Below are 16,646 nucleotides of genomic sequence, written 5' to 3'. Positions count from 1 at the left end.
GAAAACATGACCCTTAAGTCATATATGCTTAAATATACAAAAGTACATCTGTACTTGATTCTCTTGCCATTAGCTCCAGCCTCCAGTGAAATGTGTGTGCAACTGTCTTATCCCTATTTCTCCACCATGGATATTACAAAAATGCTTCTTCTCATAAACTATGAAGTATTAATTGATAAGCCACAGGGAACTTACACTATAACATGTCCTTACCAATTAATAATGCTGTTGACTTGGTTCATGAGGACTGAATTATTCATCAGAATCGTTTAACATTATGTCACTGCAAACTAAGAGTTAAGAGACGTTAGAGACAGGACAGGGATGAAGAAAATAGAATAATTTTACTTGTAAACCAAATAACCACCTCAACATAATCCCTGTACTTCCTATACCCAACAGTGGAAGCTCACTTTAAGCCCTATCATTTGCACACAGAAGAGTATGCATGAACACCCAAAATGGTCTAAATGAAGCTGCGCTTTTGTGAGGTAGGGGGACAAATCTGGTTTGGGAGTCAGAGTGCGGGGGTCTTAGTTCTGCTTTTGCTACAAACTAGGATTGCAACCTTTGGCAAGTTACTTCATCCCTCTAGGATCGTTTCTATAAATTCTAAAATGAGGGTTTGGCTTATGAAGGGTTAAGATTTCTTTCAGCTATATTTCATTAGGATTCTAAAATGTCTTAAAAAGTATGAAGATAAAAGCTAGTCTATTTTGATGTATGCTAGAAAAAAAAACACAAAGAAAATGTGATTTGCAAATTTCACGTAAATAATGTATAATCCTCCCCCACCCTAGGCCTTTTGGATCCCTTCCTATCATGTTTAGCATATGAAATTTTGACCACTTAAAACAGTTGCAGTTTGTGATTAGAACAATTATCTGCTGGAGGGGTAAGTGGATACAAAATAAATCAAGGGGCTCATCTCATGTATTCCAAAAACAAGAGCTGTTGCCTAGCACAAGGCAAGAATTTTTAATCACTTGGGATGTTTTGAACTAATTAGTAATTTAAGTACTACTTTTAAGTGATGTTGTTTACTTTGTGTTAAATGTAGAATTAAGCCTGGTGCAGTGGTGTGTAATCCCAGCAACTCAGGAAGCTAAGGTAGGGGGTCACTTGAGCCTAGGACCTATAGCCTGGGCAACATAACAAAACTCCATCCCTTAAAAAAAAAAAAGGAACAGTGCAACTAACCATAATTGAAATGCTTTACCCAAGAGGCCTTATTATAGCAGATTTTTATACAGCAAAATCCTCAAACACAATAGTTCTGACTAAAACCAAATGCTTCCTAATTCTTCCCTCTCCTTTCTATCTTCTCTCTCAACAGGAAGGTTGGTGGTAATTTTTAGCATCTGGGTAATGGTCTACTGATATCCTCAGTGGCTGGGTTTTAATCATCTTCTAGAATTCGGCCTTCCTTTTGTTTCATTTTTATGTAAGAATGACAGAGTTAACTGGAACTACACCTAGCTTTCATAGATTTTCTTCTCTTTAGCGGGTTCCTTCAGTTCTTGCTGCCAAGTAAGCAGGGTGTTTATAAAGGAAGATGACTTAAAGATGACTGAAGACAGATGCTAACTTGAGGGGTTTCTTACTTTCCTATTTTCACAAGGTAGGGTCTTAGAAGGCCAAGTAGCACTAGGAGTCTTCTCTAGGACTGAGTTAACACACAGCCTTGCACTTGCTAAGGGGGAGGGGAGGGGCATCTGGGAGTCACACAGTTGTGTGATGGTATGCACATGTGTGGAGACAGGTGAAATTCATTGCTGTTCAGCTTTCCTGAATCGTGTTTTACCACCTTGGCTAAGAGGAGCTGGCTTGCATTCTGTCTGGCCAGAAAAAGACAAGTAAGATATATATTTAGCTGACAATAAAGATACAATTTCAAGTGAGGACAAAAGAAAAGGGAGTGGGGAAAGCTGAGAATAATAAAGGTCAAGTCATTTTCTTGACTTTTGGGGAAAATGTTAGTTTGTGTGTGTGAGGGGAATTATGTAAATGTGAGTAATGGTGATACCACATTTCTAATGCATATGTCACAGTGAATTAGATGTCTGAGAGTCATCCAATGAGCAATTGTTATTTTTTAAAAAAGCTATCATCTGTAGGGAGAAAAGAGGTCCTGACAAAATGCTGCCCTCTCAAACATACTGACTCCATACAGAATGGAATATTTCATAACCTATACTGAAATACAAGCATGTAATTCAGAAACCACTCAACAGATCTAAAAGTTTCAAAGTTATAAATCATTATTTTCAAACAAGGGTCACTTAATAAAATCTAATCCTGGTAAATAACTGTTGGCTCTGGACTTTACATCTCATGCCACCATTCGCAGGTGGAAGACATAGTATGCTCTGTGTGATCTGTCATTTCACTTTTAACAAAATGCTAGCCCCTAATGAAATTATACTTTTTCATACAATATTTAACACAACGATATTAAACATTTAGTCACCCTTAATATAATCATTTAAGGGCCTACTAGACGAAAGTGTATTTCACAGAAACAAAGCTAAGTTGAGATGGAGACACAGTGCCTGTGCTCTGAAGTCACCAGAAAGCACTTCATCACCATAATAAAGATGGTCAAAGACTTCTGACCTCATTAAAAATAAGGAGTCATATAAGAAATGGCTTTATTAGAAAAAAATGTAGTGTACAAGTGGCTAATTTCTATCATCCATATACCTCTTGGCTATTTTATAGTTAAAATCTGATATAGGGTTTGAACTTCTTTAGAAGTTAGTGGCACTTCTTCCTATTCTGAAATGGACTTGGGGAAGGAGCTACCTTCATGTGATAGCCACTTTTTACTTATTTTCATAATTATGAGTAATCAGTAGTTTAGCACTGGCACAAAACATAGGGGGAATTACTTAGGTAGTGCTTTTTGTGTAGGATGTCATACTTCCAAACCCAGAATTAGGCACAGGTATGCCATCTGTAGAGTTTTATAGTTCCCTATTATCACTCAAATCCCTTATAATTATTACCTAGTAGTAATTAAATTAATGTGATAATCTGTAACCTAACAAAACCTCTGGATGAAGTTTCTTTCTTCTCCTTCTCTTCCTGTTAGATGTGCAATTCCAAGCAAATGTGCAGTGTGCAGTATTGATGTCCAGCCTCCTTTTAAACTCCTTCAAGTCTGTGCTATTAGACTGAGACAACCACATCGAGATAGAGTCTGTCATAGGATTCCCTGAAGCACAGAATGAGGAGAAGACTGAGCAAACACGACCCGGGAAGGCACCAGTTGAACCAAGACAACTCTGTAAGACAAAAACATGCAGTTTTAAACATTCATGTATCACCAGCAGGATACCACCTGTATGCCAGAAGGAATCTGCTCCGCATTCAAAAGTACTTATAATAAATGCACCCTGGAAGGCCTGAAACTGGCTTTCAATACACAATGACAATCTGAAACCAAGTGAGGTGTGTAATATATTACAGGGTTTTCATGTGGAATATTTTTATTTAATCAATATTGTTAATAATTTTTCATCAATTTAATCCACCTTGACTTTGGTTGCAAAATAAATTACTTCAAAGAAAAAAAATCAATCACCTTTAAATGTCACTTTGTTAATTATTTTTTAAGTGCCCTCTATCACTATCACTCTTGTCCCTGCTTAGAAATATGTGATGGATCAAAAAGACAAGAAAATCACCTGCATTTTGAGATAACCCTTTTATATGTTTTGGGTAGAAATAACCTATTTCTCAGCAAAAACATTAAGTAGAAATCACTGTAAAACAGATTAGAAAAGATATAGAAAAATATAACATAAAAAAAATCAATCATAATTCTACCCTCCAGAGAGACCACTGTGAAAATGTTGGCTCACTTCTTTCTAGTCTTTTCTTCTATGAGTATGAATGTTATTATGTATAATGCCAATTACAGGAAAACCTATAGGAATCATCTAGACAGGCAATTCAACAAGCATGTATCAAGAACATGCTTCTTCAAAAATGCCCTCTTGTGAACTGGAAAATCCCAGGCCACTTGTTACCAACACACACCACCCAACTGTGGCTGCCTCCAGCGGTTTCCTTGAGTTCCAGGGACCCTAGGATGGGGCACCTCTTCAGTCTTCCTCTGTCCCAAGCCTGCCAGTCAGCCCAAAGCTTCGAAGTGAACAGCTTATTGGCATAAAGAGGTTGGTGGAGGTGGTGGGTGACGACTTCTCTCATTTAATATCTATTTAGCAGTTTCAGTAAAAAAAAAAGAAAACAACCAGGGAAACAAGTGCCCTGGTGCCTTTTTGGGTGACTACTATAGGTTTATATTTTCCCTTTGTACTTCTATAAAATGCTAATCCTCAAAAGTCACCCTAAAGATTTCCACACTGCTGCTTTAGTTTAATCCATAATTCATATGGCTAAAAGAGCAATTTATGCTCGGGAATGGAAATCAAAAACCCGACCAGTAAGAAAAGGTGCTGTGATACCTTTTTTCTGTAATATACCCACAAAAGCAGTCTCTTCACTTCTCAATTACTACATTTAAAAAATCAGACATGTTATTCTATAGTATGTAACAAAGATGTATATTTCAATGGCGTTTTTATGCAAAACTATTTTCTGTGCTTTATTTGGATTGAATAGACTCTAAATACTTAGAAATGCTGTGACCTCTGGGATCTTATCTTTATTCTGACGTTCCCTGAAATGACACACCAGGCATTTTCTGCTTTTATGTTAACCATACAACCCCTGGATTTCTGATGATAATTTTAAAGGCAAAAAGAATCAGTAAAAAAAATACAAAAAAAAGCAGTAAGATATAGACAATAGCATACTGTTTGTATTAGAAAAGAGCACTTTGACTTTAAGGCTGAATTTTAAGCAAGAGATAAAAGTAGTATGGTACCTGACAACAACAGTTTACAACAATGGCACTTTCTAAATCTTAGAGACTGTATTATGGGGAGATAGAGCAACACACATAGCAACAATCAACTAGTCCTTGCTCTCCTTAAACTGAGAAACTTGTCAAGTATTGCCAAAACAGATCTTTTTATTTCAGAGTGTTATTATTAGAGTTGTAAAATTATTTCTTCTACGTAGGCTCAGATGAAATCTCCAAAAATGCCTCATAATTGCTCTTTAGTGTCACGGTTTGTTGACTGGTTTTTGCCATGTGCCTCTCTCTGAAAAGCCAATCCACCTCTCAGTAAATTCACCTGGCTCAATCAACTGCAAGTGTCCTTTGAAATTATTTGCCTTTTCAGAAAGCAAAAGGTCAGAGACAGAGGAACCTCGACATTTTCCTGCTAAAAACCATTCACATAAACCACTGCTCAGGTGCTCTAATAAATGGGAAATAGCTTGCTCAAGAAGTTAGTTTGCCTTAGCAGCAGCAAAGTCAACTGCTGTCCCTTCTTGGCCTGATGCCATATGACAGGGGTGGACTAACAGAATTCTGATCCATAGAAATTTTTGTATTCTTACCCTTTTTATCTTTGGAAATATGCAGTTTTCTAGCATTCCTTCCCTGTGCCTTTCACTAGAGGAAATGTGAACCCAAACACACTTGAAGCAGAGCTCTCAACCCGTCACGTATCCGCAGGGTCTCCATAGTCCACCACATGGCAGTCAGAGTCCTCTTTCTGCCAATTTGCAGTGGAGACAGGTGCTCGACTTGACTCAGTGACATGGGCTCTGCCTCAATTGGTGATGCTCTGTTGGGACTGAACTACTTGGGACTTTGCTCATCTTTACTTTCTTCTTCTGGAAACACTGTTATACTTTTCACCTCACCTTTCCCTTCAATGACACCATGCTTTCTGTTTCTACCACCTACAAGTACCTGTCTGTTTCCAGTTGCCACCCTCCAAAACAATTTTCTCCTTTCTCTGATGGTGACTTAACAAGATTGACTCCGTTCTCACTCAAGGTGAACAGTGAGTGGATCCCACGATTTCCCAGAATAAATAATGCCCCTCCCTTCATGCCACATTCATTACCCAGTAGGCCTTACTGTCATTATTTTACTTAGATATTAAGTATACTTTACTTCTTAAATATAAAATAGATGTAGGCCGGGCTCGGTGGCTCAGCCTGTAATCCCAGCAATTTGGGAGGCCGAGGTGAGCGGACTGCCTGAGCCCGCGGGTTCGAGACCTGCCTGGGCAACTTGCCGAGACCTCATCTCTACAACAAATCAAAAATTAGCCAGATGTGGTAGTGCATGCCTGTAGTTCCAGCTATGTGGAAGGCTGAGGCGGAAGGATCGCCGGAGCCCAGCAGGTCAAGGCTGCGGTGGCCGGGAGCGGCCATTGCACTCCAGTCTGGGTGATAGAGTGAGACTCCAACTCAAAAAATAAATAAATAAATAAATAAATAAAATAGATGTAAAATAGATATATTTTACTTCTTAGATATGAGGCTACTTCTCACCCATCCACAGCTGTTGAACCTGCTCTGTGTTCCCCTGGTAATCATGAGTCAACGCCTCCCACCTCAGCCAGGCCCCTGAATCTTTTGAACAATGCAGCTTCAAATTCATGGTCAGCTACTTTAAAATGAAAGAACTGAGGTAAAAGTCATTAGGCTTTTAACAAAAACCTGCTGCAAAGCTTCTAGAACAAAAAATAACTGATAATACCAACTTCAGAATATTAAACAGAATACATTTCAGAGCACATAAAGGCTGTAACAGCATTCTCAAATTGATTTTTTTTTTTTTTGAGTTGGAGTCTCACTCCGTCATCCAGGTTGGAGTGCAGCTGCACAATCACAGCTACTGCAGCCTTGACCTCCTGCCCCAGGCGATCCTTCTGGCTCAGCTTCCCAAGTAGCTGGGACTACAGGTGCGTGCCATTGTGTCCCACTAATTTTTTGATTTATCGTAGAGACAAGGTCTTGCCACGTTACCCAAGCTGTTCTCAAACTCCTGGGCTCAGGCAATCCTCTGGCCTCAGCCTCCCAGAATACTGGGATTACAGGCATGAGTCACCACGCCTGGCCTCAAATTGATCTCTTATGTAAAGTTATTAGAATAAAGCATTACTGTGCTATCTCATCTCGAGGTTCTCAAAGCAGACACAGAAAACAGCTCAGTTTTATAAATATGCTTATATTAGGGAGCACTTTTTGAAAGTGACCCTTGAAAATAGCAAGTCAGCAAAACTCTAAGAAACTTCTGACATGGTTCTAGGTACCCAAAACTTCTGACTGAAACAACACTTGGAGACCCTGTGACCCAGGGCTCCAAAATAACCCAGAGGCATTGGTATAGGAGACTGAATAACATTTGCTCTCAATGACCATGATGGCCCTCATCTGCAAGCAAATCACCAGAGGAACCTATCTAGTGAGACAAGACATTCTACTGTGGTCATTTTGGAGTAAGTCTGTACAACCCTGAAAAATTATCTGATTTAGTATCTACCAGATAGTACACTGTGGGAGGGAGAAAAAACCCTAGTCAGGAAGTTTAGTACTTCCTTGAGAAGTGATTCAGAAAACCACAGATCTTGCTGTGATTAAACATCAGGCCTTGTAATCATTCAACTAGTAGTTGGATTTTGACATGTGACTGACAGGTGAGTTTCTAAGTTTTAAAATTACTGAATTGTGACATTTGAACACTGGCTCTAATGGGAGGGAATTCCGTTGACCATACAAAATGTTTGGGATGCAGAACTAAAAGTTATTGTTGGGTAACAACTTTACAGAATTTTCAGATACTCAATGATGTATCACCACACCTCAGTCCACGAAGGATGTAAACCTCTGCTGCAAGACACAGGGCAAGATTAATTCATCAAAAGTAAAAAGAATTTCAACACAGACCCCGCAGTTCTAGCAACTTCAGCCTTAGAGGGACGTGGGGCATGTTTGTGTGTATTTATTGCACATACAAATACATATACCAAAACATTTCTTTCAAATAGAAGTCTAGATATTTAAATTATTAGCATCAGCAAGCAAATTATTTAGAAGAGACAAAACAAACATCGGTGGGTACCAGCTGTGCCCTGCACTAGGCTCTTTCACATGCATTTTTTTCATCAACTGTCTAAAATGTCAAAATGTTAAGGGATTTTATTTTCTCCCCTGAAAACAATCTTGATGGAATAAAATTATTTAGAGTTTCATTTTTTCCCCACAACACTCAGAGAGTTGAGGTAGAAAATTTTTACATCTATGCAGACATACAAGAAGAACATGTGGTATGAAATCAACCAAAAAGAGGGAAATTTTGTTTCCCTCAGCTAGATAGATCCCTGGTTATATCAGTGAGAAAGAAACTGGCAGAAATAGTGCTAAGTGTTTCTTCTGCTGCCTATGCCAAAGAAATAAAAATCTCTGCTTGTACCTGGTCACTATGAATTTGCAAAATGAGGAATGAGCACTGACTGATGTCAGTTCTAGTTAATTCATGCCAGACACCAATCTCTGTTGAACAAATCAACACTGCAGCTGGACCTAGGAGAGGAACAGATACTCTGCTGGCCAAGCAAAATGGTCAGGCAAGCACTGATTTCCTCTGCAACAAGACAGTTTAGGGTGGTTACTGTTATTGGTGTCTTCCCTGCCTTAAACTGATCAATAAATATGTGTTTGTTATATCCTAGAGACCATAAGCAAAAGGTATGCTGGGGCTAGGCTCAACAGCTCACACCTATAATCCCAGCACCTCGGGGGCTGAGGTGGGAGGATTGCTTGAGTCTAGGAGTTTGAGACCAGCCTGGGCAACATAATTAGACACCGAATCTACAAAAAAAAAATTAGTCGGGTGTAGTGGTGCATGCCTGTAGTCCCAGCTACTCAGGAGGTTGAGGCAGAAGATTGCCTGAGCCCAGGAGGTCAAGAGGCTCCAGTGAGCTGTGATCATGCCACTGCACTCCAGCCTGCGTGAGATCCTGACTTAAAAAAAAAAAAAGGGTTGTCGGAGGATAAAATTATCTGGCATTTACTGTTGTTGTTTTTAAATACTGGAAGGACAAAACTATTTCTAGACAACAGGAAAAACCACGGTTTCTCTGCTAAGCTGCAATGACCACCTAGCAAAGCTGTGCCCATCAGCTGGAAAACTTTCTATCACCTGAGGGGGCACAAAGCAATCTTTGATGCTTTACCAAGTAGAGAAGCAGTAAGCCGCTTGATTTCAATTGTGACACAACTGAAGTGAATTGAAAGAAAGCTGATATGTAATAGTTGTTAGATGATGCTGTTTAGAAAACTAATTGGAAGCAAAGAACTTATTCTAACATCTGGTGGTAGCCCATCTCCCTAATGGGAGCACATGTTTCCAGGATAGTGATCTTCTCATTTCATTAATATCACTCTCCTTCATATGATAACCCAAACTTGTATCAGGTTTAGCAAAGTTAAAACCTACTCTGTGTGCATTACTGATTGACAGAAACAATCTAGTTTGTTGTTAATTATATTTAGAAATCCATTACTTGGACACCTTTTGCTGTTAGGTGAAAGTGCTATGCCAGAAGTTGCCCAAAGGATGACTCTGTTTTACTGGCTTTTTAAAAAAAATTTATTTACCAGTCAAGAAGGTCAGCACAGTTATTATTTCAATTATAAGCCTGTCAGAAAGATTCCTATAAACATCTGAACTCATGAAATGTCCGATTTTAAAGCATCTCTTACACTGGGTGACTTCCTTTCATTAATCCCTCAGGCTTTAAACTCCATATACACTATATACCCCTGACATTTTATACCCTGTGTTAAGATGCTAGATTCTAAGTAGTTTCTAAAAAGCAATATGCCAGTGGTTCTCAATGAGAACCTGCATATTAGAACCATTTGGTAGGGTGAGGGTGGGTGAATTTTAAAATTCAAATGCTAAGCCCCATCCCAGGTTCATTCAGAAACTCTGGTGGGGGGGGGGTCAGAATACATTTGGGCTAGAATACATTTCAAGAAGAACAATTATGGATATCTTCTTTTACTGGCAGTGAAAGCTCATATAAAGTAATTTGCCTCACTGAGAATTTTCCATACCAATATCTGATATAACAGTGCCACAAACTTTCTCTAACACATTTAGATAGTAAATAAAAAATTTCTTACCTGTATGATAAAATGTGAGGAAAAATAAAAGTACTCCCATGAACATATTACTTAAAAAAGTCACAACTCCACAAGTAATTCCTTCTGGAACTGGGTAGACAGTTTCCACAAAAAGCTCAAAAAATATAGGTACGCTGCTATTCAAGAATACTCCAAGGAGAATACAGGAGGCATACAATGTCACTAAAATAAAAACACAAACATTTTAGTTTTACAGTAGCAGCAGTGAGTCACATCAGATGGATCTTCTGGGTATTCTCTTTCATGAGTAATAACTCTGGAATTTCAACTCTTTTCAGTTGTAGTTGATGAAGTTTGACAAAGCATCACACATTTGTCAACTCTTTGCTCAGGTCTTCTAGAGTAGGCAGAAAAAGGTTTTGTTGCTGGTTGATTACTAGTTTATTTGCTTTACCTTTTTGGTGGATTATTCCAAAGCACAAAACAAGTTACTATTGTTATAGAATTAAAAGGATTCTGCCCCTTGGCCACACTCCTGGCAAACAGAGGGATAAATAAAATACAGTAATTTAATTTGAAATCTAGACTCATTTTATAATTATAAAGAGAACTTAAAATCTAAGAATAAATGTAAGAATCATTAAATGCTACTGGAAATTACATATTTAAAGAGGCTGGTTAATAACTGCTTTCAAGCACAAAACAAACACTATTCAGTATGTAATTTCTGGACAGGCACTTAAAATGAGTTCTCAAATTTGGAATGAGTTTTGTGTCAACAGTTTGTTTTAAAATAAGTACCTTTTTTGGAATACAGAAAAAAATTTCACCCAGAAATGTACACTTAATACTGCTCAGGATCTTAGATTAGCTGATAAAAAGTCTACTAGATTTGTAGCAAAAATCTACTGAATAAAGATGGCATTCTTATAAGAATATTTAGGGCACTATATATACCCCACTCCAAGTAATTTTATCATTTCTACTACTGTCTGCCCACAACTTTCATTAATTTTAATTTGAAGCTGAAAACAGAATCAGTGAGGAAAAATGATACTCTGTTTAGAAACCTAAAACACATTTTTTTATCCTAATAAGTATATCATATCTGCTGACAATAATGAGAACTTATTCTATAAGAATATTACTATTCTTATAGAATATATATATATTATTCTACAAGAAAAATATTCCTAATAAAAACATTTGTAAAGAAAAAAATTTCTGTACAGAAACAGCAGAAAGCAAGTTATGCTAAATTTGTTATGATCATTCGTGCATTCATAGAACATTACCAGAATTCACCATAACTGATTACAATAATTAACAGTCCATGTCACTGTTGAAGGGGTAAAAAAATAATAGTATCTACTGATTTCTAATAGAATTTCCCTAATTAACCTCCAGTCTCACTTCTCGCTCCAATTACACTAGCCTTTCAGGATTATAAAATATTTAGTATATTCTAATAAAGCAAATAGTTGGTAATTACTTTGACTTTTTTTTTGGAAGACATATGAAAATAAAGAACAAAACAATTACTTAGTGAATAAAGAACTGTTGGCTAATGTAGTGACTAAATTATTCACACAATTACATGGGAAACATCTGATAGTTACAATAAATACCATTTAAAACATGTCATAATATTCGATAGATTCTTAAAAGCAAACCATAACCTAACACTCCATGCTCACAATATATTTGATAGTCATAAACCAATCAACATTTTCTACTTACACATGACTTATTAGTGGTACATTAGGAAATCTAGGGATGGCATATCACTGGTAGCCTTTATAAAGTATTGTATTTCCAAAACACTTTATAATAATTTATTGATCAGTCAGTGGTAATCAGAGCAGAGAGGACTACTGACCCAAACATAGATGAGCCTAGGAGTTTAAAACAAGAAAATATTGAAGTAAATGAAAGGAAAAAAAATCAAGCTCGTTAGGACCAGCAAGTGCTACTTCTGAATAAAGACTCATAAACTACTTACTGGTGGAATTAGCTGTTTTTAGGAAACATGTTTAGAAATTATTATTTCTACTTTTTTATGTCTGAAGGACGCACAGCACTACATGTAATTTGTTTTGTTTTTAGAAACATGTCTTGCTTTGTTGCCCAGGCTGGTCTTGAACTCCTAGCCTCAAGCAATCCTCCTACCTCAAACCTTCCAAAGTGCTGGGATTATAGGCAAGATCTACTGCACTGGGCCTCCTATGTGTAATTTGTAATCAGGCAAATGAAAATGTAATACATGAAAAATAATAATGTTTATAATAGGATAACTGTATGTGGTAAAAGAAAGAATGTATAAAAATATAGTGATAAGGACACAATGAAAGGGAACTATTAGTACGGACTCTTTAAAAGAGAGATTCGATTTTACTGATTTTTATCAAGCATGGTACAAAAAAGGAGATGTGAGATGTGACCAAAGAGTCTAGGCTGGTGAAGCAGAGGGCCCTGTCTGAAAACCCTTCATGACCAGGAAACTCTTGGCCCTCACTTCACTCTCATGAATAATCTTTGCATTTTGTTTTGCTAGGTATATGAATTCTAGGAGGAATTTGGAAGAAGAGGCATAACTGTCACTGGAGAAATAACACTTCTATTGTGGGTAAACAATGCTGATGGATCCGTGAATAGTTCATCTTCTGGTAAGTAATTTAGAAACATCTATCAACATAAATAATGAGATTATTCTTTGAACTAGCAATTCCACAACTAGAAATTTATGCTACAGTTAAGCAGGTAGAGTATTAAAGAACACTCACCCAAAAATTATAGTATGAGAAGATTACAAACAAGCTAAATGTATACCAATGGGGGGCTGATTGGTTAAAAATTTATAAAACATCCAAACAAGGGCATATTATACAACGATTAAAAATAAAGCAATTCTGTATGCATCAATAATATTACTGACCAATAATATTACTAACATTAGGTGAAAAAGTAAGGTGCTGAAAAGTGTTTTATATTTTTTTATAAAGGGACACACATTGTGTAGTTTGTAAATGTATAGAATTCTCAGCTGGGTGCAGTGCCCAGGCTCACACCTGTAATCCCAGCACTTTGGGAGGTGGAGGCAAGAGTATTACCTGAGCTCAGGAGTTCGAGACCAGCCTGAGCAACATGGCAAGACATCCTCTCTTTAAAAAAAGAATTCTCTGGGAAAAATACAGAAGAAACTGACAATCAGGCTTGTCTCCAGAGAGAGAAATTAGGGGTCACACAGGAAAGTAGAGACTTTTCAGGGTATACTCTTTTTCTACTATCTAAATTTGAATTTTTCCTTGCTATGGATATATCTTACTTATTTAACAAAATAAAAAGAGAAATTTCATTGTAAACTAATGTCTACCAACAGGGGGCCTGGCAGATTAAAAATTTATACGACAGCTGATACAACTCAGTTCACATGTATCTGTTAGTGCATTACCTCAGAAATGGTTATCACTGCACCGGTGAGCTGACCCAAAGAACTGATGCCTACACCCAGAAGCTGTATAGCCCAGCCTTGGTGCAGGATCCTTGACAGAGATTTCCACTTCATTTATCAGAATTCCCATCATGTAGGATAAATTATATGCAGGATAAATGGATGATAAAACTGCAGAGGCCAGTAATAAAAATATTTAGTATTTTCATTCAGTTATCTCAGTGCTTGCTTCTTGTGTTGCTATAAAAGTGATGACCAGAGTTTTTTTTTTTTAGACTGGATGGATATGCAGAAATCACTTGTAATTGCAGAAACTAAAGATTCATGAAAGGGTTAAGTTGCGACCTTCCTAATCAGAATGGGGGAAGGCAGCTATGTCGGGATTGATTTAATATATATGCCACGGTGTTCTGGGGCATGCACACAGTAGAAGGTGATGATTACAAGTCTGAATTTGACTTCCATTTGAGTTTTCAGTTTTGTCTCATACATCCAGTGGGTGAATGTCATCTATTAAAAGTCAGGCAGACAAGATAATTTCCTACTTGTCAGAGAGGGTTCAAACTACATGATCATTAAATATTTCCATGACTTTCCATAATACTGATACTAAAATTATAATCAACTGCCTTTCAATTAAAAAGTCAAGGTAATTTAGCAGAATAAACACAATTGAAGTGCTGATGCAGTTTTTTTCCCAAGGAAGCTAATAAAATTTCATGGGTCCACAATTTAAATCGCAAAAAACACAGTACTATGTAACACAAAATAGTTAAAATGAATGTATTTCAAGCACATGAATTGGATCATAACCCTTAAAGTATGCCTCCCCACACTTGCTCCCAAGACAAACAAAATTACTAAAACTTTGGAAAAACACAACTTTGTTTAAATGCATTTTACTAATGAAAACATTCAGACCTTAATGATCAGCAGTTATTTTTTTAAAAAATCACAAAATTTCAGAAAAGAATAAGAACTAGCCAGGCACACTGGCTCAGCTTGTAATCCCAGCACCTGGGGAGGCGAGGCGTGAAGATTGCCTGAGGCCAGCCTGAGCAACATAGTGAGACCTCATCTCTATTTAAAAAAAAAAAAATTGAAAAAATTAACTGGACATAATTGTCCATGCCTGTAGTTACAGCTACCTGGGAGGCTGAGGTAGAAGGATTGCCTGAGCCCAGGAGTTCAAGGCTGTGGTGAGCCATGATAGTGCCACTGCACTCCAGCCTGGGTGACAGAGTGACACTCTGACTCAAAAACAAAACATCAACAACAAAAACTATCCCACTCAACATCTAATAAGATTCTCAATATGCTATCAATGACAATAGCAACTTCATAATCTTGAATTAATATAACTTTAAAAATATCTTTAAAACTACGCTCACATATATAATCAAATTTGATTATTTTACCAACTTTTTGAGGCAGGTAAAGTGAGTGTTTTATAGTTGAAGGGACCGAAGTTCTGAAAGTCAAGGACAGTTTATTCAGAAACAATGTAGGTTGGGTGTGGTGGCTCACACCTGTAATCTCAGCACTTTGGGAGGTGGAGGTGAGAGGACTGCTTGAGCCCAGGGGCATGCAGAAATCACTTGTAATTGATTTTGACGCCAGACTGGGCAACTTGGAGAGATTTCATCTCTATAATAAATAAAAAATTAGCCAGGTGTGGTGGTGTGTGCCTATGGTTCCAGCTACCTAGAAGGCTGAGGCAGAAGGATCACCTTTGCCCAGCAGGTTGGGACTGCAGTAGCCGTCCGTGAGTGTGCCACTGTACTCCAGGCAATAGAGTGACACTCCAATTCAGGGAGGAAAAAAGAAAAAAAGAAACAATGTAAATTAACAGTGTTAATAATAATATAATTAAGGCCTATAATTAAGACTCTAGCATGTTTTCTATAAATCCACCAAGTCAGACTGAAAAAAAATAACAAGGCTTGGTATTTTTTAATTCAACAGTAATAACACAAAAGTCCTGCTTCCCAAATCTGTATTCGGCACAAAAGCTAGAAGTGATTGCACATAAAACAGATGACAGAATTACAAACAGAGAGCATCAAAAGGTTACAAACAAAAAGATGAATTTTAGTCATGATAAATGTAAAATGGGTCCAAAACTATTGCTTAAGTATACAAGAGGGAAAACTTAGCTTAAACTTTTCTTCAAAACCATTTATCAGATCCCTATTATACGAAAGCTGCTGTGCTAAAGCGGTAAATAGAATACACTCTATCCTCAGATACTCCTACTCTAAGGAATATGATAAACACCTATTGGCTCAGCAACCATTTATATGCACAGCATCAAGAAGATAATTATATTCCACTCTCTCAACAAAACACTGTCTAACCATGAGAAGCAACAGCCTCCCAGTAACATGTTTTAAGAAGGACCCTGGCAAGCTATGGTAGGTTAGGAAAGAGAGCAAGCAGGTTGGCCAGTGGTGTGTAACCCAGATCTGATGAAAAATGGTTGCAAAAATTAGGGGTATTTAGATGAAAGGCTATGGTCAGACATGGCAGATGTCTTCAAATGCTTTAAGGGTCACCGATGGAAGAGAGAGGGAACTGACGTGCTCTCTTTGAAATGTGCAGCTCCAAATCAGTTACAGTTCACTGGGAGGAAGAATGTTCCAGAGTGCAAGCTAACCAGCAACAAAAACAAGAAATGTCTTCTTTTGAGGGAGGTATTCAAATTGCAGTTAGATGAACTTATATCTGGGGTGTTACAGAAGAGATTCATTTATTGAATGATAAATTATATCAGAAGATGTCTAAAGTTCATTTAAGCAGATCAATAACAAATTTAAATACATGTAGGTAGGAGAGTTTAACCAGGATATTAACAAAAATCTTATAGATGCTTCTAGGTGGACAACACTAACACTGTAGAGAATTTGTTTACAGTTTTATTAAAAAATAAGAAACATTATAAAATAACAACAGATTTTTATTATAAATTATCTTAAAGAGTAGAATCAAGGAATTTCCCTAAAGAGTGGGGTTAAAATATTAATACATGTTGCTGGATAAACTTTTATTTCTGCATAGTAACAACTTTTATTTTACAGTAAAGCTAGGAAGTTAACTGGGAATTATTAAATTAGATCTTTATTTAAAATATTTCACAATCTAAATTAAACTTGACTTTTTTTTTTTTTTT

General features: G+C 37.1%; 1 protein-coding gene across 1 annotated transcript in view; it reads right to left on the bottom strand.

Moving 5' to 3' along the window:
* Positions 1-2,073: 2,073 nt before the first annotated feature.
* The window catches only part of DIRC2 (disrupted in renal carcinoma 2), an 86,097-nt gene continuing 71,524 nt past the window's right edge, over positions 2,074-16,646 (bottom strand). Inside the window, exons 8-9 of the mRNA XM_008052802.2 lie at positions 10,066-10,248; positions 2,074-3,287 (exon numbers count right to left, since the gene is read on the bottom strand). Coding sequence (XP_008050993.1) covers positions 3,172-3,287; positions 10,066-10,248 — 299 coding nt within the window. The 3' untranslated portion in view covers positions 2,074-3,171. The remainder of the gene's footprint in view (positions 3,288-10,065; positions 10,249-16,646) is intronic.

Source organism: Carlito syrichta, unplaced genomic scaffold (assembly GCF_000164805.1).
Source record: "Carlito syrichta isolate Samal-C Ts95f unplaced genomic scaffold, Tarsius_syrichta-2.0.1 Scaffold287526, whole genome shotgun sequence".
Lineage (NCBI taxonomy): Eukaryota > Metazoa > Chordata > Mammalia > Primates > Tarsiidae > Carlito > Carlito syrichta.
Note: the sequence above shows the minus strand (reverse complement) of the source record. Positions and strands in the feature narration are given on the sequence as shown.